Raw genomic sequence first — 22,516 nt, forward strand, 5'->3', positions numbered from 1 at the left:
GTATGGACTAAGGGATCTTATCTGTCCCCCTGAGTAGTCAGATGAGGTGTTGGTTCACTGTCACATCTGAAGGACAGTTCCTTAGTCAATAGAGAAGGTCATCAATATCAACGTGCAGTGTAGGCCTGAATGGTGTAATCACACTGTGATTTGAGACTTTAGCTTCAACTTCTGCCCCAGAGGCAAGAGTGCTACCAAGTCAGCCAGGCAGGTAGTTTCTCATCAATATTTACAGCAGCATTGAGATTGCATCTGTAACAGTGTTATTTCCTGTTGAGTTGAAAAATGTGGTGCTGGAAAAACACAGCAGGCCAGGCAGCATCCGAGGAGCAGGAGGATCAACGTTTCGGCATTAGCCCTTCTTCAGGAGGGCTCTTGTTGAGTCTGTTTATGAGCTTGAATTCAGTTTGAGCTAACTTATGAGTTTCTGGAGGTGATATATGGCAGCAGTCAGGGATAAATTGTACAGGGGTGCATGGCTTATGTGTCTGCAGCTGTACAGGGCCCTGGTGAGACTGCACCTGGAGTATTATGTGCAATTTTGGTCTCCAAATTTGAGGAAAGACACTCTGGCTATTGAGGGAGTGCAACATAGGTTCACAAGGACAATTCCAAGAATGGTGAGACTATCATATGTTGAAAGGTTGGAGCGACTAGTCTTGTATACACTTGAGTTTAGAAGGGTGAGAGGGGATCTGACTGAGACATATAAGATTATTAAAGGATTGGACACCCTGGAGGCAGAAAGCATTTTTCCGCTGATGGGTGAGTCCAGAACCAGAGGACACAGTTTAAAAAAATAAGGAGTAGGGCATTTAGAACAGAGTTCAGGAGAAACTCCTTCACCCAGAGAGTGGTGGATATATGGAATGCTCTGCCCCAAAAGGCTGTGGAGGCCAAGTCTCTGGATACTTTCAAGAAAGAGATGGTTAGAGCTCTTAAGGATAGTGGAATCAAGGGTTATGGGGATAAGGCAGGAATAGGATACTGATTGTGGGTGATCAGCCATGATCATAATGAATGGTGGTGCTAGCTTGAAGGGCAGAATGGCCTACTGCGGCACATATTGTCTATTGTATTCTAATGACTTTTAAAGAGACGGACTGCGTGTTTCAAAATGTTTACACATTGCATTGTTTGCAGCCCCTTCACAGTTAGAGAAATAATATGGAACTGGAGACTCAGAATCGCAAAGTATGGTGCTGGAAAAGCACAGCAGATCCAGCAGCATCCCAGCAGCAGGAGAATCAACATTTCAGGCACAAGTCCTTCATCAGAAAATGTTACTGCTGCATTTTGACAAGAATTGTGTACTATACTTTCAAGCCTTGTAATATGTTCAGGATGGATGAGCTTATTGAAATAGTTGTAGGTAACAAGGGGCACTGTAAATGTCTTTTCTCACCTGCCAGTCAGGAGTTCATACATAAGGATTCCTAGTGACCAGTAATCTGCTGATATGTCATGGCCTTTGTTCAAGATGATTTCTGGAGCCACATATTCAGGCGTCCCACAGAATGTCCATGTTTTCTTCCCAAACCCTATCTTCTTGGCAAACCCAAAGTCCACCTAGTCACACAGAGACAAATAGCTTTAATTTGTGACTTTGCAAAATCCTCCTGGCCTGTAGTTTGCAACGTAACATTTTGAGTGGCTAATAGAGACACTAATTAATGTTTGGCATAGACATTATTTAGACTCCAAACTCAATCTTCATTCACTGCATTGTGCCAAGTGGTGATGCCAATATATGTAAATTCATGTATATAGTTTTCCTTCACATTTCCTCCAACATATTTCTTTCCCATCAGGGTGGGAAGTTAATCTGGGTTTTGATGCACAACCATTGCACCAATAATCAACATCTGGGACAATTTGAGCAGAATACTGAACCAGATGGATTGTGACCTGAGCTGAAAATGTGTTGCTGGAAAAGCGCAGCAGGGCAGGCAGCATCCAAGGAACAGGAAATTCGATGTTTCGGGCATAAGCCCTTCATCAGGAATGAGGAAAGTGTGTCCAGCAGGCTAAGATAAAAGGTAGGGAGGAGGGGCGATGGAGATGTGATAGGTGGAAGGAGGTCAAGGTGAGGGTGATAGGCCGGAGTGGGGTGGGGGCGGAGAGGTCAGGAAGAAGATTGCAGGTTAGGAGGGCGGTGCTGAGTTCGAGGGATTCGACTGAGACAAGGTGCGGGGAGGGGAAATGAGGAAACTGGAGAAATCTGAGTTCATCCCTTGTGGTTGGCGGGTTCCCAGGCGGAAGATGAGGCGCTCTTCCTCCAACCGTCGTGATGTTATGGTTTGGCAATGGAGGAGTCCAAGGACCTGCATGTCCTTGGTGGAGTGGAGGGAGAGTTAAAGTGTTGAGCCACGGGTTTGTTGGGTTGGTTGGTCCGGGTGTCCCAGAGGTGTTCTCTGAAACGTTCCGCAAGTAGGCGGCCTGTCTCCCCAATATAGAGGAGGCCACATCAGGTGCAGTGGATGCAATAGATGATGTGTGTGGAGGTGCAGGTGAATTTGTGGCAGATATGGAAGGATCCCTTGGGGCCTTGGAGAGAAGTAAGGGAGGAGGTGTGGGCGCAAGTTTTGCATTTCTTGCGGTTGCAGGGGAAGGTGCCGGGAGTGGATTGTGACCTGAGGCTTTCATTGTTACAGGAAATGGAAATCTAAGTTAGGGAAGAAAAAAACTTTCTACGTGCTGTGGCCAGAACATGGACCTAGAAGTCAATATTTAAAATATATGACCTTGATCTCTGAGCGAGATTGCCCAAGGAAACGGTGTTCATCAATAAAACCCAAGAGTTTGAGGTATGACCCTCACATTCATGTTGGACTGAGGAAAGCAGAGCAATCAAAAACAAAATATTTGCTTAAAAAAAACAACCAATGTGCAGAACCAAGTTGAGAATCAATGGAAGCAAAACAGAAATGGTTATAATGTAAAATAATGGATAGGAGAGGAACAGCCAGAAGAATTGAACGGCTTATGTTCTTGGGATTTATTTGAGTATTATTATGAAAAGAATCAGTTGTCAAAGGTTTTTCATCATACACTCATCAGAATAGAACTACAAGGACAGAAAATTGCACAGGAAACAACAATTTATGTTGCAAGAGAACAGGGTGCTGACTGGTTGGCACTTTGGACTCTGATTGGTTGAGCTGGTGCCATGGCAAATGCAACATTTATTCCCAAAGTAAATACAGAAAGTACTGGAAAAGGTCAGCAGGTCTGACCTAGGGTTCTGAGGAAGGGTCACTCGACTTGAAATGTTAACTCTGATTTCTCTCCACAGGTGCTGCCAGACCTGCTGAGCTTTTCCAACAATTTCTGTTTTTGTTTCTGATTTACAGCATCCATAGTTCTTTCAGTTTTTATTTCTTCCCAAATGATTGTTTAAATTCAAACCTGGCAGTTGAATCTGAATACTTAGAGGTGAAGCCATGGGGGAATTTTCTGGGGACATGTTGTTCACCAATCTTTCAACTAAATGCTTTGGCTAATTAACCACGTTAAGCCACTTGTGAATTCTAGATAGCATTGGGTTCAGTGCTGCACTCTATAAACTGAAGGTTTAATTAGCCAGCCGAGGGTGGTTCTAATTTTCCCCTTGCCCCAGCAAACCCATTCCAGTGGCACTACAGAAGCTAATAAGACTGTAGTCCATTTTAATAAGCCACAATGTTTGAGTACTCACCAGTTTAGCGTAACCCCGATGATCAAGGATTAAATTCTCTGGCTTGAGGTCCCTGTAAATAATTCCTTTGGAATGCAAATAGGCAAACGCTTCCACCACACAGGCTGTATAGAAACGAGTGGTAGCATCATCAAATGAACCTCTGCAAGAAAAACACCAAAAAGAATACATTTTCCTGTTTCACTTGACCTGTGATGTGTTAAATGTATGGTTTAGATTGGCATGAGATGCAGCTAGTGGTATAGCCAGGCAATGGTGCAACATGTTGGACTCCACCTTGATGTCATGCGTGCACACTCAATTGTTGTGAGGTACAGTGTGAGCTTTCATGGGGGAGCTGGCTGCAGGAGTGGAATCCTGGATGTCAACGCATGCAAGGTTATTTCCAGAGACTGAATGGAAACCGATTGAATGAATTTGTCCCTCGACAAACTTGGTGGATTTGCTTCAAAACAGTTAGTTTCTCTGTGAAAATGGAACCTATGACAAGGGTTTGCATAATAACAGTATACAATTGTAACAGATGGAACATCAGGCCTTTGAGTTGATGGAGTTCACAGTGAAACGTGGATTTCAGACGTTTTTTGATCTTGAACTACAGAATATGATGGTAAACTGAAGAAACCACAGCTTCGGCACTTGAGACATAAATGCCAAACAGAGTTGTTATCCCATGCAATGGACTAACACCTAACACAATGAAAATGGATCAAGTGGGGTCTTTTAGATGGATGACGCAAGCTGGATGGGTGGAGTGGCTTGTTTGCACATTCCAATTCATGTGATTGCAGTCGAACTGTTTAAATGCACAAGTACCACATACCTTTTAATATTGTCTTCTTTGTATCTACGAAAAAAGGTCAACAAAATATTATTCAAGAAAAAGGGGATGCTACCATATAGCTGGGAACTTGTCCATTTAAGGCCAGTGACCTGTTATTAATGTTTCAATAGAGTTTGGGCACTAAGAGCTATTGGTTTCTTTTTAAAGAAATATTCTGTCAGCTTAAAATATGGGGAGAATTTTCATCTTCTTTGCCTGGGGACACCTGGGAGAGGGTGCTGCCCACCCATTGGATAGCCTTTCCAACTTTCATCCTGCCAATCTCAATGATGTAAAGTTTTGTGGGCACTATAGTGGACAAGGGACGTAATTACATTACTGTCCAACGACAATGGCCATATTCACAATCCAGGCCTTTCGACTGCTGATCAAGTTGCATAACCAAAACCTAAATCTTGTTTTTTGTTAAAATGCCAATCCTGGGGATTACCCTTTAGCTCTCTCTCTCATAACCTACTATGTTGCAATTTGTTTTGCGAAATGAGTTTATGAGTCATTGTAAACAAATGCTGGCACATTTGCCAAAAGAACAGGCTGTTGTTGGACAAAATGTGAAGAATTAATTCATTGAGGGCAGAACAATTTAACTTGCTCTGCCTTCTCTTCAGCACAGATGTTTCCCAAAGTACTTCAGAGATTAAATCAACATTTTCAAAAAATATTCATTTTATACAAGACTTTCACAGTGTATGCTTATCCACCAATCAGAGAGACAATCATATAACCATAGAATCCTTACAGTGTGGAAACAGGCCTTTCAGTCCACACAGACCCTCCAAAGTGTCCTACCCAAATCCATTCCCAATTACTCTACATTTACTGCTGATTAATGCACATAACCTCCACGTCCCTGAACATTACATGCAATTTAGCATGGCCAATTCACCTAATCTGCACATTTTTGGATCCAAGCAGTATGAGAAGCATCATTCCTAGGATGCTAAGCACCTGCAGATTTTTCACGTTCAGAATATAGAGCCAAGTTTTACTGCAATATGATACACCTCAAAGCAAACACTGGATGGGATCATGGATTTAAACGCTTTACTGTCAAATGTTCAGTTCCAACCTTGATCAGGCAAATAATTTATTGGCACAACACAACTATTTCAATATTGCTGGATCCTTCAGTCAGTCATGAAGATACATTGTTTATTGCTACCCTTTGAGAAAGCAGTCCACAATGATCTAGTGATCTCTGCATTATCAATATTTCCTTTCTCAAGTTTGAACTTGATATCAATGGGGATCTCAAGGCATTGAGTGACAGTGATATCACCAAGCACGCAGGCAAACATCATGGTGGAATTCAACACTGCATCCTGTCAAGAAAAGTATAATTGCTAATAGCAATTTATGAATTTTGACATACAGCTGCTCATATGCATATTTCTGAAGCTGCTGTAAATTGATTGGAGCAATAACATTGAACACTGACAACTTCACCATCATCACAACTGCAAAGTCCAGATCCTTGTACATCAGGTCCACTCATGGTCATGTCCAGGGCCAAACTTTAAGGGATGAGAGGGAGCTTTGTTTGACAATATTAGTAGCGTAAAGGACTGAATGAAAAGAATGGTCCTATTTGTATTTCTGCTGTGTACTACAATGGAATAGGCGGTGTCTGGCCACAGACTGGTTCATTTTATTCATTCAGATGGTTCACCTATACGATTGAATACATTGAGCACCATCACAATGATAAGAACGATCATTAGGCCATCTAGCACGGCCCTTGTCGACAGTACTTTCACTGTGCCTTACTAAATCAATCTGACTCTTAATGATTCCCAGGCTGAGATTACGCCCAGTGTGGAAAATTTAATTGAAAAGTACATTTAAAATAATAGGCTACATTAGACCCATTAAGTGGTTAAGTGTGATGGTTTTGCCTTTCTGCTCAGATTTGTCGCCAGATTTTAATAGGTTTCACAGGATACTAGTCATTAATGACTTAACATGAAATCCTTTCATTATTTCCAAAGCATGTTTTGAGGAACACAGCTCTTGCTACAGGACAGCAGATGGCACCACAGGATAGGAGAGTTGTATTGGGTAATCCAATTGTAAATTCTCACAATATACAAAGGTCAGGTAAAAACGTTTGATGGACAGAATAATTTAACATGATTAGAAGAGCTTCTCATATTTTATTATTAATACCGCATAAATCAGCTAGGTATTTTCAATTACTCAATTCTTGGATTTATCATTAAAACTGTTCAAAAGAAGGAATAGTACATGATTCAACCAATAACAACAGTTTATACAAATCAGGTTCAAGAGGCTACAGAGTGATGAGTGCGTTTCAGGCAGAGATATGAGTGAAGTATGTGTGAGAGAGAGAGAGAGAGAGAGACCATGTGTTCACAACGTGAGAGAGTTACTGTGAATACAGGAGTAAGCGAGAATGGAAAGTTTGGGGAGGGAGATTCCAAATAGTTCATCTAACAGACCATGAGGGAAGGAGGAGAGTGAGAGAAATGAAGTGGAGGTAGAGACTATCACACATCTCCTGCTGGAATGTGCCTTTTTTGAAGGAAGTCTGCAGAGAGATGCAGTGGTCCTTGTTGAAGTTCACCCCAACCAGCTCTGTGATGCAGGACTCTGTGCTCTAAGGTCTGTGCTCCGGGACACACGTTGAGACAAACATTGACTTATGTTCTTTTATAGGAATTAAGGGATATGGTGCAAGTGCGGGTAAGTGGAGCTAAGGCCACGAAAAGATCAGCCATGATGGTGGAGAAGACTCAAAGGGCCAGATGGCCTACACTTGCTCCTAGTTCTTATGATGGTGCCTGGAGGAATATCAATTAGGTGAAAGACGCTTTTTTTCTGTCAGATACTTGCTGATCTTCCAGAACAAAGAGTTGCCCTCGACCGAGTGTTGCAGACTGACACATTCAAAGGTCTAGGACTGTGTGCCAACGGACACACTAAAGCTTGGAGCATCTGCCACCAAGTTGCAGTGAGGAAAGACCACTGTCTGAGGTCCTTCTGCCGAAGGTAATTGGGGATGCACTCAGTTATTGGACCCTCCGGCAATGTTATACAAGTTAGAAGTCCTTTGGTTTGTTTGGTGGATAGAGTCAAACTCCAATGTTTGTTTGCTTCTTCCTTGATATATTACTGCACAGAACCGAACTGCTTCAGTAACTATGCATATAAAATGAATAAAATGTATCTTTGAAATAAAAAAGATTGAGAGTAAGGGAGGGAGACAGAATGTTCAAAAGCAAAAGAGTTTGTGTGAGGGAGTGAAGAGACGGGAGAATGAGGGTGACTGTTGGTGTTTTATGTCTGGATGCGAGAGTATAGGGGTGAGAGAGTGCAAGGGAGAGAATGTGCAAGGGGAGAGATTATGAGAGGGTGAGAAAGTGCAGGGGGAGAGATTGTGATGCGGCGAGAGAATGTGATGGGGAGACATTATGAGGGGGTGAGACAGTGTGGGGGGAGACATTGTGAGGTGATGAGTGTGAGGAGGAAGAGATTGTGAGAGTGCAAGGGGAAAGATTGAAAGGGAATGAGAGAGTGTGAGGGAGAGAGATTGTGAGGGGGTGAGAGAGTGCGAGGGAAGAGATTGAAAGGGAGTGAGAGTGTGCTAGGGAGAGAGTTTGTGGGGATTGAGAGAGTGTGAGGGGGAGAGATTGTGAAGGGGAGAGATTGAGAGAGTGTGAGGGGAGAGATTGAGAGGGGATGAGAGAGTGTGAGGGAGAGAGATTGTGCAGGTGAGAGAATGTGAGGGGGAGAGAGTGCAAGGGGGAAAGATCATAATGGGGTGAGAGAGTGTGAAGGGGAGAGATTGTGAGGGGATGAGAAAGTGCGAGGGGAGAAATTGAGAGACAGTGGGAGGGTGCAAGGGGGAGAGATTGTGAGGGGGTGAGAGAGTGCGAGGGAAGAGATTGAAAAGGAGTGAGAGTGTGCTAGGGGGAGAATTTGTGGGGATTGAGAGAGTGTGAGGGGGAGAGATTGAGAGGGGATGTGAGAGTGCGAGGGGGAGAGATTGTGAGGGGGTGAGAGATTGAGATGGCGTAAGAGAGTGCGAAGGAAGAGATTGTGAGGAATGAAAGAGTGTGAGGAGGTGAGAGAGTTTGAGGGTGAGAGATTGTGGGGTAAAGAGATTAAGACAGGGTGAAAGACTGTGAGGGGGAGAGATTGTGAGGGATGAGAGTGTGCAAGGGGGAGAGATTGAGAGGGGCTGAGAGGGAAGGGATTAAGATCATGTGTGAGAGTGTGAGCAGGAGAGAGTGAGAGGGGGTGAGTGTGTGAGGGGAAGAGTTTAAGAGGGGGTTAGAGAGTGTGAGGGGGAGAGATTGGGAGGGGGAGAGATTGTGAGGGGCTGTGAGAGTTTGGGAGAAGAGTTTAAGAAGGGGTGGCAGAGTGTGAGGGGGAGAGATTGAGAGGGGATGAGACAGTGTAAGGTAGAGAGATTGAGAGGATTGAGAGGGCGTGAGAGAATGTGAGGGGGAGAGATTGTGCGGGTGAGAGAGTGTGAGGGGGACAGATTGAGTCAGAGTGAGAGAGTACGAGGGAGAGAGATTGAGGGAGAGAGTTTAAGAGAGGGTGAAGAGTATGTGAGGGAGAGAGACTAAGAGGGGGTGAGCGAGTGTGAGAGGGAGAGGTTAAGAGGGTTTAGATTAGAGTGGTGCTGGAAAAGCACAGCAGGTTAGGCAGCATCCGAGGAGCAGGAAAATCGACATTTCGGGCAAAAGCCCTTCATCAGGAATGGAGCTTAAGAGGCCTAGAGATTAAGAGGGGATGAGACAGTATGAGGGGGAGAGATTAAGACAGGGTGAGAGAGTGTGAGGGGGAGTGATTGAGATGGGATGAGAGAATATGAGGGGGAGAGATTGAGACGGGGTGCAAGAGTGCAAGGGGGAGAGATTAAGAGGGGTGAGTGAGTGTGAGGGGGAGAGATTGAGAGGGGGTGAGAGTGTGAGGAGGCGAGATTAAGAGGGGGTGAAGAGAGAGTTGGGGAGAGATTGTGAGGGTGTGACTGAGTTTGGGGAAGACATTAAGAGGGGTTGAGAGAGTGTGAGGGGGAGAAATTGTGAGGGGGTGAGCGAGTGTGAGGGGAAGAGATTGAGTCAGAGTGAGAAAGTGTGAGGGGTGAAAGAGTGTGAGGGGAAGAGTTTAAAGGGGAGTGAAGGGATTGTGAGGGGGTGAGTGTGTGAGGGGGAGAGATTGTGAGGGGGTGAGTGTGTGATGGGGAAAGATTGTGAGGGGGTGAGTGAGTGTGAGGGGGAGAGATTGAGAGGGAGTGAGTGTGTGATGGGGAGAGATTGAGAGGGGGTGAAGAGAGTGTGGGGGGAGAGATTGAGAGGGAGTGAGTGTGTGATGGGGAGAGATTGAGAGGGGGTGAAGAGAGTGTGGGGGGAGAGATTGAAATGGGGTGCAAGTGTGAAGGGGAGAGATTGTGAGGGAGTGAGCGAGTGTGAGGGGAAGCGTTTGAGAGGGGATGAGAGATTGTGAGGGGGAGAGATTGAAACAGGGTGAAAGAGTGCGAGGGGACAGTGTGAGGGGGTGAGAGAGTTTGTGGGGTGAGATTGTGAGAGAGCGTGAAGGGGAGTGATTGTGAGGGGAAAAGATTGCATGGAGGTGAGAAAAAGGGGATGAGAGAGTACAGGAATGTGAGAATACAGGGGCACATGACAGACTATGGAGGTTGAGGGTAGGGATGAGAATATATGTGGGTTGAAAGCACGGGGTGAATGAGAGTGAGGGGAGGAGAGTGACAGAGGTGAGTATGCAGGATGGTAAGTGTGGGGGAATGAAAGAGATGTGATTCGGTGTGGGGGGATTGAGAGTGTCGGGGGATGAGTGTGGGGAGTGTTGAGAGTGAAGGGGTGACAGTGAGGGGAGAGAGAGTGAGGGGGGAGTGAGAATCAAGGGGGAGAGAGTAGGTTAGGGGATGAGATTGAGGGAGGAGTGTGAGGGGAGAGTGAGAGCAGAGTGAGGGTGGGGGTGGAGTGAGAGTGAAGGGAAGAGGGTGTGTGTAGTGGGGACTAAGAGGCCGGGTGTGCACACAGATCAGAAAAAAACCTACATCATGAACTTTGTCACAAACCCATTGTCATAGACGTGTATGGCACATAAACAGATCTTTTGGTCCAATTTGTCTACGGAACAGGAGATTCGACGGAATCTAAGAATCCAAGGAACAGGAATCTAAGATTCCTGAAGAAGGGCTTATGCCCAAAACGTCGAATCTCCTGTTCCTTGGATGCTGCCTGACCTGCTGCACTTTTCCAGCAACACATTTTCAGCTCTGATCTCCAGCATCCGCGGACCTCACTTTCTCCTCCAATTTGTCTACGTCAACCAGACATCCTAAATTGATCTAATTGCATTTGCCCATACAACTCTAATCCCTTCCTATTCATACACATATCCAGATACCTTTTAATTGGTGAAATTGGATCAGTCTCCACCACTTCCTGTGGCAGCTCATTCCATACATGCACCACCCTCTGTGTGAAAACGTTACTCCTTAGGACCCTGTTAAATCTTTCCTCTTTCACATTAAACCTGTGACCTCTAATTTGGGGAAAAGACCTTGTCTATTCACCCTTATGATTTTATAAACCTTGATAAAGTTACCCCCCAGCCTCTGGTGCTTCAGGGAAAGTGACCCCAGCCTATTCTGCCTCCCCCATAACTCAAAACCTCCAACCACAGCAACATCTTTGTAAATTGCTTTTGCAACTGTTCACATTTAACAACAGCAGGGAGACAAGAATCGAATTCAATATTCTAAAAGTGGCCTCACTATTGTCCTGCACAGCCGAAACATGACATCCCAATAGTTCTGAGGAAAGGTCACTTGACCTAAAATATTTACGCTTGATGTCTCTCCTCAGATGCTGCCAGACTGCTGAGCTTTTCCAGTATTCTGTTTTTGTTACTATACTTAATACCCCAATGATGGCTAGCATGCCAAACTCCTACTTCACCACCCTGTTACCTGTGATTCCACTTTCAAGGAGCTATGCACCTGCACTCCTAGGTCTCTTTGTTTGTCAACACTCCCCCAGGGCCCTACAATTAAGTGTATCAAAATGCAACACCTCACATTTATGTAAATTAAACTCCACCTTCCACTCCTCAGCTCATCTGATCAAGGTCTTGTTGTAATTTGAGATAACCTTCTTCACTGTTTTCTCAAAAATCTTCCATTTTTGTGTCTGCAAACATACTGACTGTACTTCTTATATTACATCTAAATCACTTATATAATGACAAAGTGCAGTGGACCCTGCACCAACCCTTGCAGCACACGACTGGTCACAGGCCTCCAGTCTGAAAAGCAACCATCCACCACCACCCTCTGTCTCCTACCTTCAAGTGAATGTTGTACCTAAATGGCTAGCTCCCTATGGATTCCATTCCTTGCTACCCAGTCTACTGTGTGAAACCTTGTCCAACACCTTGCTGAAGTCCATACAGTAAACAGCCACTGCTCTGCCTTCATCAATCCTCTTGGTCACTTTTTCAAAAACTCAATCATAAGTTAGTGAAACATGATTTCCCATGCACAAAGCCACATTGACTATCCCTGATCTGTCCTTACCTTTCCAAATGCATGTCAATCAGATCCCTCACAATCCCCTTCAACAGCTTACCCAGATTCCGAATCATTCATTGTCAGTCAAATTGCACCAACTCCCACATTGGCTTTTGAACCCATGTTTTCACAGCGTCAGTTTGGCACTCTGAAATTTCTAGTGGCATTTCCACTGCAACAACATCACCCTTCATTTGAACTCACAATGTCCTGACTCAGGGCTGAACACTGTTACTGAAAAAATTGGTCATACCATCAATTTTGAAAACACCAACTTGTTTTGGTGATTGCACATTTTGTCAACGTAAGAACAAACTTTTTCAAAGGAAGTGAACTTGAAGAGAAGTAATCTCCTTACCTGTCCCTGAGTATTGTCCACAGCTCTCCACCAAGGCAAGCCTCCATTAGCATGTACAGATATTTGCTGTCCTTGAATGTCCTGTAGAGCCTATATGATTAATACAAAATGTCAAGGTACAATGGACATTTCTAGTTGATTCAAGCTTTAATTATTTCAGTACCATTCACACTGCCGGTCTGAACATGCTTTGGTCAGCTAACAACTATTTCCTGGATCAGTGGTGCTGGAAGAGCACAGCAGTTCAGGCAGCATCCAACGAGCAGCGAAATCGACGTTTCGGGCAAAAGCCCTTCATCAGGAATAAAGGCAGTGAGCTGGAAGCATGGAGAGATAAGCTAGAGGAGGGTGGGGTGGGGAGAGAGTGGCAGAGAGTACAATGGGTGAGTGGGGGAGGAGATGAAGGTGATAGGTCAGGGAGGAGAGGGTGGAGTGGATAGGTGGAAAAGAAGATAGACAGGTCGGACAAGTCTGTTCAAGTCATGGGGAGAGTGCTGAGCTGGAAGTTTGAAACTAGGATGAGGTGGGGGAAGGGGAAATGAGGAAGCTGTTGAAGTCCACATTGATGCCCTGGGGTTGAAGTGTTCTGAGGCGGAAGATGAGGCGTTCTTCCTCCAGGCGTCTGGTGGTGAGGGAGCGGCGGTGAAGGAGGCCCAGACCTCCATGTCCTCGGCAAAGTGGGAGGGGGAGTTGAAATGTTGGGCCATGGGGCGGTGTGGTTGATTGTGCGGGTATCTCGGAGATGTTCCCTAAAGCGCTCTGCTAGGAGGCGCCCAGTCTCCCCAATGTAGAGGAGACCGCATCGGGAGCAACGGGTACAATAAATGATATTAGTGGATATGCAGGTAAAACTTTGATGGATGTGGAAGGCTCCTTTAGGGCTTTGGATAGAGGTGAGGGAGGAGGTATGGGCACAGGTTTTACAGTTCCTGCAGTGGCAGGGGAAAGTGCCAGGATGGGAGGGTGGGTTGTAGGGGGGCGTGGACCTAACCAGGTAGTCACGGAGGGAATGGTCTTTGCGGAAGGTGGAAAGGGATCCAAGGCCCTAAAGGAGGGTGGAAATAACAGCCTTGACAGCATTCATTTGAAGGCTCCATTTTCTGAAAGAGTGTTTCCCCAGTTTTTGGCCTAGTTGTTAGTATATGATCCTGTGGGAGGGAGGTCACTGGTATATTGGGTTTTTCGTAATCTTTATTAGTAACTGTGAACTGAAAGCATCAGTATTGTTCCTGGGCATTGGTGTAGTTATTGCTCAGTTGCTCCCAGAGAGTGAAGGAGAGTCGATGCATTTTGTCTTGAGAATATGACGTGTAATGGCACATTCCCAGTCATTTCACAGGGACATTATAAAGCAAGGAGTGGCACTAAGCCACATAAGCCTTCACCGCACTAAGTTCACAGAGCTGAATTACATTTTCCTCCTCCTAGATCTTATGTTATAATCAGACATTACATCAAATGGAGTCAAAGAGTCATAGAGGTGTACAGCATGGAAACAAACTCTTCGGTCCAACTTGCCCATGCCAAGCAGATATTATAATCTCGTCCTATTTGTCAGCATTTGGCCCATATCTCTCCAAACTCTTCCTATTCATATACCCATTCACATGCCTTTTAACTATTGCAATTGCACCGGCCTCCTCTACTTCCTCTGGTAACTCATTTCATCCTCTGCATGAAAAGGTTGCCCCCTTAGGTCCCTTTTAAGTTTTTCCCCCTCACCCTAAACCTATGCCCTCTAGTTCTAGACAGCCCCATCCAGGGAAAAGACGTTGTTTATTTATCCTATCCATGCCCTTCATGATTTTATAAACGTCTACAAGGTCACCCCTCCAGGGAAAACAGCCCCAGCTTATTCAGCCTCTCCCTATAGCTCAAATCCTGGCAACATCCTTTTAAATCATTTCTGAACCCTTTCAAGTTTTACAACATCCTACCAATAGAAAGGAGCCCAGAATTGCGCACAATATTCCAAAAGTGGCCAGACCAATATCCTGTACAGCCGCAGCATGATCTCCAAACTCCTATACTCAACGCTCTGACCAATAACAGAAAGCACATTAAGCATCTTCTTCACTATCCTATCTACCTGTAACTCCACTTTCAAGGAGTTATGAACCTGCACTCCAAGGTCTCTTTGTTCAGCAACACTCCCCAGGACCTTGCCATTAAGTGTTTAAGTCCTGCTCTGACCTGATCTTTCAAAAGGCAGCACTTCACATTTATCTAAATTGAATTTTATCTACCAATCATTGGCCCATTGGCCCATCTGATCAAGATCCTGTTGTACTCTGAGGTAACCTTCTTCACTGTCCACTGCACCTCTATTTCTGGTGATCAAAAGTTTGGTCAAACCAATTAAAGGAGGTGAGTGAAGTTGAGAGGCAGAGAGGTTTAGAGGGAATACTCCAGAATTCAGGCAGCTGAAGGCGTGGCCAAGAATGATGCAGTAGTTATTATTGGGAGTGTACAAGAAACTATCAACTAATTGGTACTAATAAATGCAAGTTTTCAAAGAGAATTAAATAATATTTTATTTAATGTCTTAATGAATTTACTGCACAGTTACTGGCACCTGTGTTCCAGTGATAATTCTTTAATTCCAAGAGACTCCAGGACATCCGTGTAGCCGCAAATGGGAATCATCTGATTTATAAGGACTTTTCTCGTATAACCCACTGGTGCAGATGCATTAAATTGAGCCCCACTACTCCCCGATGTAAAATGTTAAAGGTTGTATATAGTGCGCAAATTTCCTTGATTTACTTGATTTTCCAATCAGGTTAATGGGAAGAATGGACCAGGTTTCTATCCTTACCAAGAATGACTATTTATTGCAAATAGTTAGATTCTAGCTGCATGTAATCGGTTATAAAGCTTTAAACATATAATACTACCAAATAAAACTCTAATCCTCTAATAAACTCCCCTTGATATGAACACAGAGACAGACAAACAGACGGGATAAAATACATTAAGAGCAGAGGGGAAAAATTGGAAAGAAGTTTGATGGTCTTTTTTCCCTGGAATGTTATTGAGATGACACTTATAAGTCTTCTGCTGGTCAGAATATTGCCTTAGTCATCTTTCTCTGGATGCTGCCATTGGTTGGTAAGACACACAAGGTCGCTCACTCATTATAAAACCTCTCTGACTTATCACTTAAAAGTTACAGCTTTCACCAACTTTTGCAGGAAGGACAAACTGATTTTGTGTAAGTTTACAGTGAATTTTAACTGCAGAGAGGCGAGAGATCACTCTTGAACTGGGGAAGAACTGAATGCTTCTCTCTCCCTCTCTCTCTCTCTCTGTGTAATATGTTCCCAAATCTGAAGTATTCAGTTACTGGCGAAGTAATCACACAATTGTTGGCAGGCAAAAGGATCTTCATCACAGGTGACTGGTCACTAGTCCAAGAGTGAAGGTAGCAGGGTGGTTGTTATGGGGGACTTTAACTTCCCAGATATTGACTGGGAGAGCTATAGCTCGAGTTCATTAGATGGGTCGGTGTTTGTACAATGTGTGCAGGAGGGTTTCCTGACACAATATGTCGACAGGCCAACAAGAGGGGAGGCTATATTGGATTTGGTTCTAGGTAATGAACCAAACCTGGTTCCAGGCCAGGTGTTAGACTTGGAGGTAGGTGAGCACTTCGGGGACAGTGACCACAACTCGGTGACTTTTACTTTAGTGATGGAGAGGGATAATCGTGCGCCGCAGGGCAAGAGCTATAGCTGGGGGCAGGGAAATTATGATGCAGTGAGGCATGACTTAGGATGTGTGGATTGGAAAAACAGGCTTCAAGAGAAGAACACTAATGAGATGTGGGGATTGTTCAAGGAGCAGCTACTGCGTGTCCTCGATAGGTATGTACCAGTCAGGCATGATGTAAAGGGCCTTGTGAGGCAGCCGTGGTTTAGTAAGGAATTGGAGTCCCTTGTGAAAGGGAAGAAGGCGGCATATGTAAAGATGAGGCGTGAAGGTTCAGTAGGGGCGATTGAGAGTTATAAGGTAGCCAGGAAGGAGCTAAAGAGGGAGCTAAGAGAAGCGAGAAGGGGACATGAAAAGTCTTTAGCTGGTAGGATTAGGGAAAACCCAAAGGCTTTCTATAGGTATGTCAAGAATAAAAGGATGACTAGGGTAGGTATCGGTCCAGTCAAGGATAGTAGTGGGAAGTTGTGTGTGGAGGCGGAGGAGATTGGAGAGACATTAAATCAGTACTTTTCATCAGTATTCACTCAGGAACAGGACACTGTTGCTGATGTGAATATGGAATCACAAATAATTAGAATGGATGCCCTGGAAATCTGCAGGGAAGAGGTTTTGGGAATATTGGAGAGGATGAATATAGATAAGTCTCCTGGGCCTGATGGCATTTACCCCAGGATCCTATGGGAAGCTAGGGAGGAGATAGCAGAGCCATTGGCCTGGATTTTTATGTCGTCATTGTCAACGGGAATAGTACCAGAGGACTGGAGGATAGCGAATGTGGTCCCCTTGTTCAAGAAAGGGAGTAGGGATAGCCCTAGTAACTATAGGCCAGTGAGTCTGACTTCAGTGGTGGGCAAAGTCTTAGAGAGAATGGTAAGGGATAAGATTTATGAACATCTGGGTAGGAATAACGTGATCAGGGATAGCCAGCATGGTTTTGTGAAGGGCAGGTCGTGCCTCACAAACCTTATTGAGTTCTTTGAGAAGGTGACTAAGGAAGTGGATGAGGGTAAAGCAGTAGATGTTGTGTATATGGATTTTAGTAAGGCGTTCGATAAGGTTCCCCATGGTAGGCTAATGTTAAAACTACGGAGGTATGGCATTGAGGATACATTAGAGGTTTGGATTAGGAATTGGCTGGCTGGAAGGAGACAGAGGGTAGTAGTTGATGGATTATGTTCATCTTGGAGCGCAGTTACTAGCGGTGTACCACAAGGATCTGTTTTGGGACCATTGCTTTTTGTTATCTTTATAAATGATCTAGAGGAAGGACTTGAAAGCTGGGTAAGCAAGTTTGCGGATGACACAAAAGTCGGTGGAGTTGTGGATAGTGAGGAAGGAAGTGGTAGGTTACAGCGGGATATAGATAAGTTGCAGAGCTGGGCAGAAATGTGGCAAATGGAATTCAATGTAGCTAAGTGCGAAGTCGTTCACTTTGGTAGGAATAACAAGATGATGGATTACTGGGCTAATGGTAGGCTACTTGGTAGTGTGGATGAGCAGAGGGATCTTGGTGTCCATGTACACAGATCTCTGAAAGTTGCCACCCAGGTAAATAGTGCTGTGAGGAAGGCATATGGTGTACTGGGCTTTATTGGCAGAGGAATTGAGTTCCGGAGTCCAGAGGTCATGTTGCAGTTGTATAAGACTCTGGTGAGGCCTCATCTGGAGTATTGTGTGCAGTTTTGGTCGCCATACTATAGGAAGGATGTGGAAGCTTTAGAACGAGTGCAGAGGAGGTTTACCAGGATGTTGCCTGGAATGGTAGGAAAATCTTATGAGGAAAGGCTGAGGCACTTGGGGCTGTTCTCATTGGAGAAGAGAAGGTTTAGGGGAGATCTGATAGAAGTGTATAAGATGATTAGGGGTTTAGATAGGGTAGATACTAAGAACCTTTTACCGCTAATGGAGTCAGGTGTTACTAGGGGACATAGCTTTAAATTAAGGGGTGGTAGGTATAGGACAGATGTTAGGGGTAGATTCTTCACACAGCGGGTTGTGAGTTCATGGAATGCCCTGCCCGTATCAGTGGTGAACACTCCTTCTTTATGGTCATTTAAGCGGGCATTGGATAGGCATTTGGAAGTTATTGGGCTAGTATAGGTTAGGTAGGATTCGGTCGGCGCAACATCGAGGGCCGAAGGGCCTGTACTGCGCTGTATCCTTCTATGTTCTATGTTCTATAGACCAATCAACTTCTTGTTGCCAGCATAAGTTGCATCTGTAGTCACTCTCATCCAAATGGTCTGCAACTGAAATTTCAATTCCTGCATGTTGAAATAATTGATTATATGATGTTCACCATGGCTGTCAGGTTATTTCCTTTCAGCATCTTTCAAATGCTGTTTTTTAACATATCTCTTTCTCATTTCAGTTCAGATTTTTAAAGAAACAGGGTCATAAAAAGATATGGCCCTTACATTTCAATGACCTTGCCCTCCCAACTTGGAAACTGATGTTAGCCAACAATGGACCAGAGGTCGGCAGCATAATTAAAGGAGAGAGTTCTTTTCCACAGGGGCATCCAAATACTCATTAGAGTATTAATTAGATGAAAATAAGAAGCTTCAATTTTACTTTTAGTAATTTTTCCTTGATTTAAGATATAACACTCAGACTTTCACCAGTTATTGATAAGGATCAGGTCATTCATGCCTGATTGTTAAAACTGTTCAGTTTGACAGTTTCATGTAATACTCTATTGCTCAGACTTGCCTACCAGAAGCAGCAAGTTCATGTCAAAAGGAATTATCTCTAAACATGACAGACTAGGTTCTCATGTGGGTCAGGAAACATAATTTCCCCCCTTTTGCACATTCTGAAATGCATGCACCATCTATATCCGACTTGATGCAGGATTTATTTCTCTTCACAGAGTGGTGGAGTTCACAGTGCATTTTGCAAGCCACGGTGATTTCACAAGGATTCTGAGCAAGGAGGAAAGCTGTTAGAAAATCCACCTCAGTTCTCCAGAGAGGTTCAACTCCTGATATTGTTTAAAGGATACCCATGCCACCATGTCATTTCATGTCACATATGCCACCTCATGTCATATGTGGCACCCCATGTACTCAATCTCCAAATCTCCCTCAAACACCCCATTACCAGGGCTTCTCAGTTCCCTGTATCACCATTACACCCTCTTAAGTATCTTCCGTAGCTGCTGACCTAACATCCATTATATAGAGTCTTCAAAATATATAATTGCAATGCAATAGTAATGATAATTATTTACAAATCATTGGGATAAAACCCTCCAACAACAGCTGTGAATCCAAAAAAAAAACTATCCTTGCTCTGGATTCCAGAAAAGTCTATTCTTTAAGTGCTTTTAGCTCCATTTCTGATTCAGTATGTGGATGTGCCTACGAGAGAAGATATAAAACTTGATCTACTCTTGAGAAATAAGGCAGGGCTGGTGACTGAGGTGTCAGTGGGGGAGCACTTTGGGGCCAGCGACCATAAATCTATTAGTTTCAAAATAGTGATGGATAAGGATAGACCAGATCTAAAAGCTGAAGTTGTAAATCGGAGGAAGGCTAATTTTGATGGTATTAGGCAAGAACTATTGGGGGCAGATGTTCACAGGTAAAGAGACAACTGGAAAATGGGAAGCCTTCAGAAATGAGATAACGAGAGTCCAGAGACAATATCTTCATGTTGGGGTGAAAGGAAAGGCTGGTAGATGTAGGGAATGCTGGATGACTAGAGAAATTGAGGGTTTGGTTAAGAAAAAGAAGGAAGCATATGACAGGTATAGACAGGATAGATCGAGTGAATCTTTAGAAGACTATAAAGGCAGTAGGAGTACACTTCAGAGAGAAATCAGGAGGGGAAAAAAGAGGACATGAGATAGCTTTGGCAAACAGAATGAAGGAGAATCCAATGGGTTTTTACAAATATATTAAGGACAAAAGGGTAACTAAGGAGAGAATACGGCCCCTCAAAGATCAGCAAGGCAGCCTTTGAGTGGAGCCACAGGAGATTGGGTAGATATTAAATGAGTATTTTGCATCAGTGTTTACTGTGGAAAAGGACATGGAAAATATACAATGTGGGGAAATGGATGGTGACATTTTGAAAAATGTCCCTATTACAGAGGAAGAAGTGCTGGATGTCTTGAAATGCATAAAAGTGGATAAATCCCCAGGACCTGATCAGATGTACCCTAGAATTCTGTGGGAAGCTAGGGAAGTGATTACTGGGCCTCTTGCAAAGGTATTTGTATCATCAATAGTCACAGGTGAGGTTCTGGAGGACTGGAGGTTGGCTAACGTAGTGCCACAATTTAGGAAAGGTAGTAAGGATAAGCCAGGGAACTATAGACAAGTGAGCCTGACGTCAGTGGTGGGCATGTTGTTGGAGGGAATCATGAGAGACAGGATTATTTGTATTTGGAAAGGCAAGGACTCATTAGGGATAGTCAACATGGCTTTGTGCATGGGAAATCATGTCTCACAAACTTGATTGAGATTTTTGAAGGATTAACAAAGAGGATTGATGAGGGCAGAGTAGTGGACGTGATCTATATGGACTTCAGTAAGGCCTTCAACAGGGTTCCCCATGGGATACTGGTTAGCAAGGTTAGATATCATAGAATATGGGGAGAACTATCCATTTGCATATAGAACTAGCTCAAAGATAGAAGACAGAGGATGGTGGTGAAGGGGTTTTAGACTGGAGGCCTGTGACCAGTGGTGTGCCAAGCTGTAGTGATCCAAGGATCGGTGCTGGGTCCACGACGTTTTGTCATTTATATAAATGATTTGGATGCGAGCATAAGAGGTATAGTTAGTAAGTTTGCAGATGACATCAAAATTGGAGGTGTAGTGGACAACAAAGAAGGTTACCTCTGATTACAATGGGATCTTGACCAGATGGGCCAATGGGCTGAGAAGTGGCAGATGGAGTTTAATTTAGACAAATGCAATGTGCTGCATTTTGGGAAAGCAAATCTTAGCAGTACATGTACACTTAATGGTAAGGTCCTAGGGCATGTTGCTGAACAAAGAGACCTTGGAGTGCAGGTTCATAACTCTTGGAAAGTAGAGTCGCAGGTAGATAGGATAGTGAAGGCGGCATTTGGTATGCTTTCCTTTATTGGTCAGAGTATTGAGTACAGGAGTTGGGAGGTCATATTGTGGCTGTACAGGATACTGGTTAGGCCACTGTTGGAATATTGTGTGCAATTCTTCCTATCGGAAGGATGTTGTGAAACTTGAAAGTGTTCAGAAAAGATTTATAGGGATGTTGCCAACGTTGGAGGATTTGAGCTATGGGGAGAGTTTGAATAGACTGGGGCTGTTTTCCCTGGAGCGTCGCAGGCTGAGGGGTGACCTTGTAGAGATTTATAAAATCATGAGGGGCATGGATAGGATAAATAGAAAGATTTTCCCCTGGGGTGGAGGGGTCCAGAACTAGAGAGCATAGGTTTAGGGTGAGATGGGAAAGAGATATAAGACGCTGAAGGGACAGCCTTTTCATGCAGAGGGTGGTACATGTATGGAATGAGCTGCCAGAGGAAGTGGTGGAGGCTGGTACAATTGCAACATTTAAAAGGCATCTGGATGGGTATTTGAATAGGAAGGGTTGGAGGGATATGGGTCGGGTACTGTCAAGTGGGTCTAGATTAAGTTGGGACACCTGATCGGCATGGACGAGTTGGAGCAAAGGGTCTCTTTCCATGCTATCCATCTTTCTGACTCTATGACTCTAAGAAGCTACATCCAAGGCATGTTATTAGATGTTGTGGTTCTGCTCTCCGAGCTGGAAGTTTTTGCTGCAAACGTTTCGTTCCCTGGCTAGGGAATATCATCAGTGCTGTTGGAGCCTCGTGTGAAGCGCTGCTTTGATGTTTCTTCCGGTATTTATATTGGTTTGTTCTTGCCGCTTCCGGGTGTCAGTTTCAGCTGCAGTGATTTGTATGTGGGGACCAGGTCGATGTGTCTGTTGATGGATGTTCTTGCCGTTTCCGGGTGTCAGTTTCAGCTGTAGTGGTTTGTATATGGTGTCCAGGTCAATGTGTCTATTGATGGAGTTTGGGGATGAATGCCATGCTTCTAGGAATTCTCTGGCTGTTCTCTGTCTGGCTTGTCCTATGATAGTGGTGTTTTCCCAGTCAAATTCATGTTGCTGGTTGTCTGAGTGTATGGCTACTAGAGATAGCTGGTCGTGTCGTTTTGTGGCTAGCTAATGTTCATGGATGCGGATTGTTAGCTGTCTTCCTGTTTGTCCTATATAGTGTTTTGTGCAGTCCTTGCATGGTATTTTGTAAACTACATTAGTTTGGCTCATGCTGGGTATTGGGTCCTTTGTTCTAGTGAGTTGTTGTCTGAGCGT

The 22,516-nt window shown here is 44.3% G+C and overlaps 1 protein-coding gene across 4 annotated transcripts in view; it reads right to left on the bottom strand.

Moving 5' to 3' along the window:
- Nucleotides 1-22,516, bottom strand: part of prkg1b (protein kinase cGMP-dependent 1b) — an 827,021-nt gene that overhangs the window by 13,627 nt on the left and 790,878 nt on the right. For 2 of the 4 annotated variants that reach the window (XM_060841874.1, XM_060841871.1), the window contains 4 exons: nt 12,467-12,556; nt 4,521-4,544; nt 3,698-3,839; nt 1,406-1,569 (listed from right to left, as the gene is read on the bottom strand). In XM_060841874.1, coding sequence (XP_060697857.1) covers nt 1,406-1,569; nt 3,698-3,839; nt 4,521-4,544; nt 12,467-12,556 — 420 coding nt within the window. The remainder of the gene's footprint in view (nt 1-1,405; nt 1,570-3,697; nt 3,840-4,520; nt 4,545-12,466; nt 12,557-22,516) is intronic. The other 2 variants (XM_060841873.1, XM_060841872.1) reach the window with 1 other exon arrangement.

Source organism: Hemiscyllium ocellatum, chromosome 22 (genome assembly GCF_020745735.1).
Source record: "Hemiscyllium ocellatum isolate sHemOce1 chromosome 22, sHemOce1.pat.X.cur, whole genome shotgun sequence".
In the NCBI taxonomy this organism is placed as follows: Eukaryota; Metazoa; Chordata; class Chondrichthyes; order Orectolobiformes; family Hemiscylliidae; genus Hemiscyllium; species Hemiscyllium ocellatum.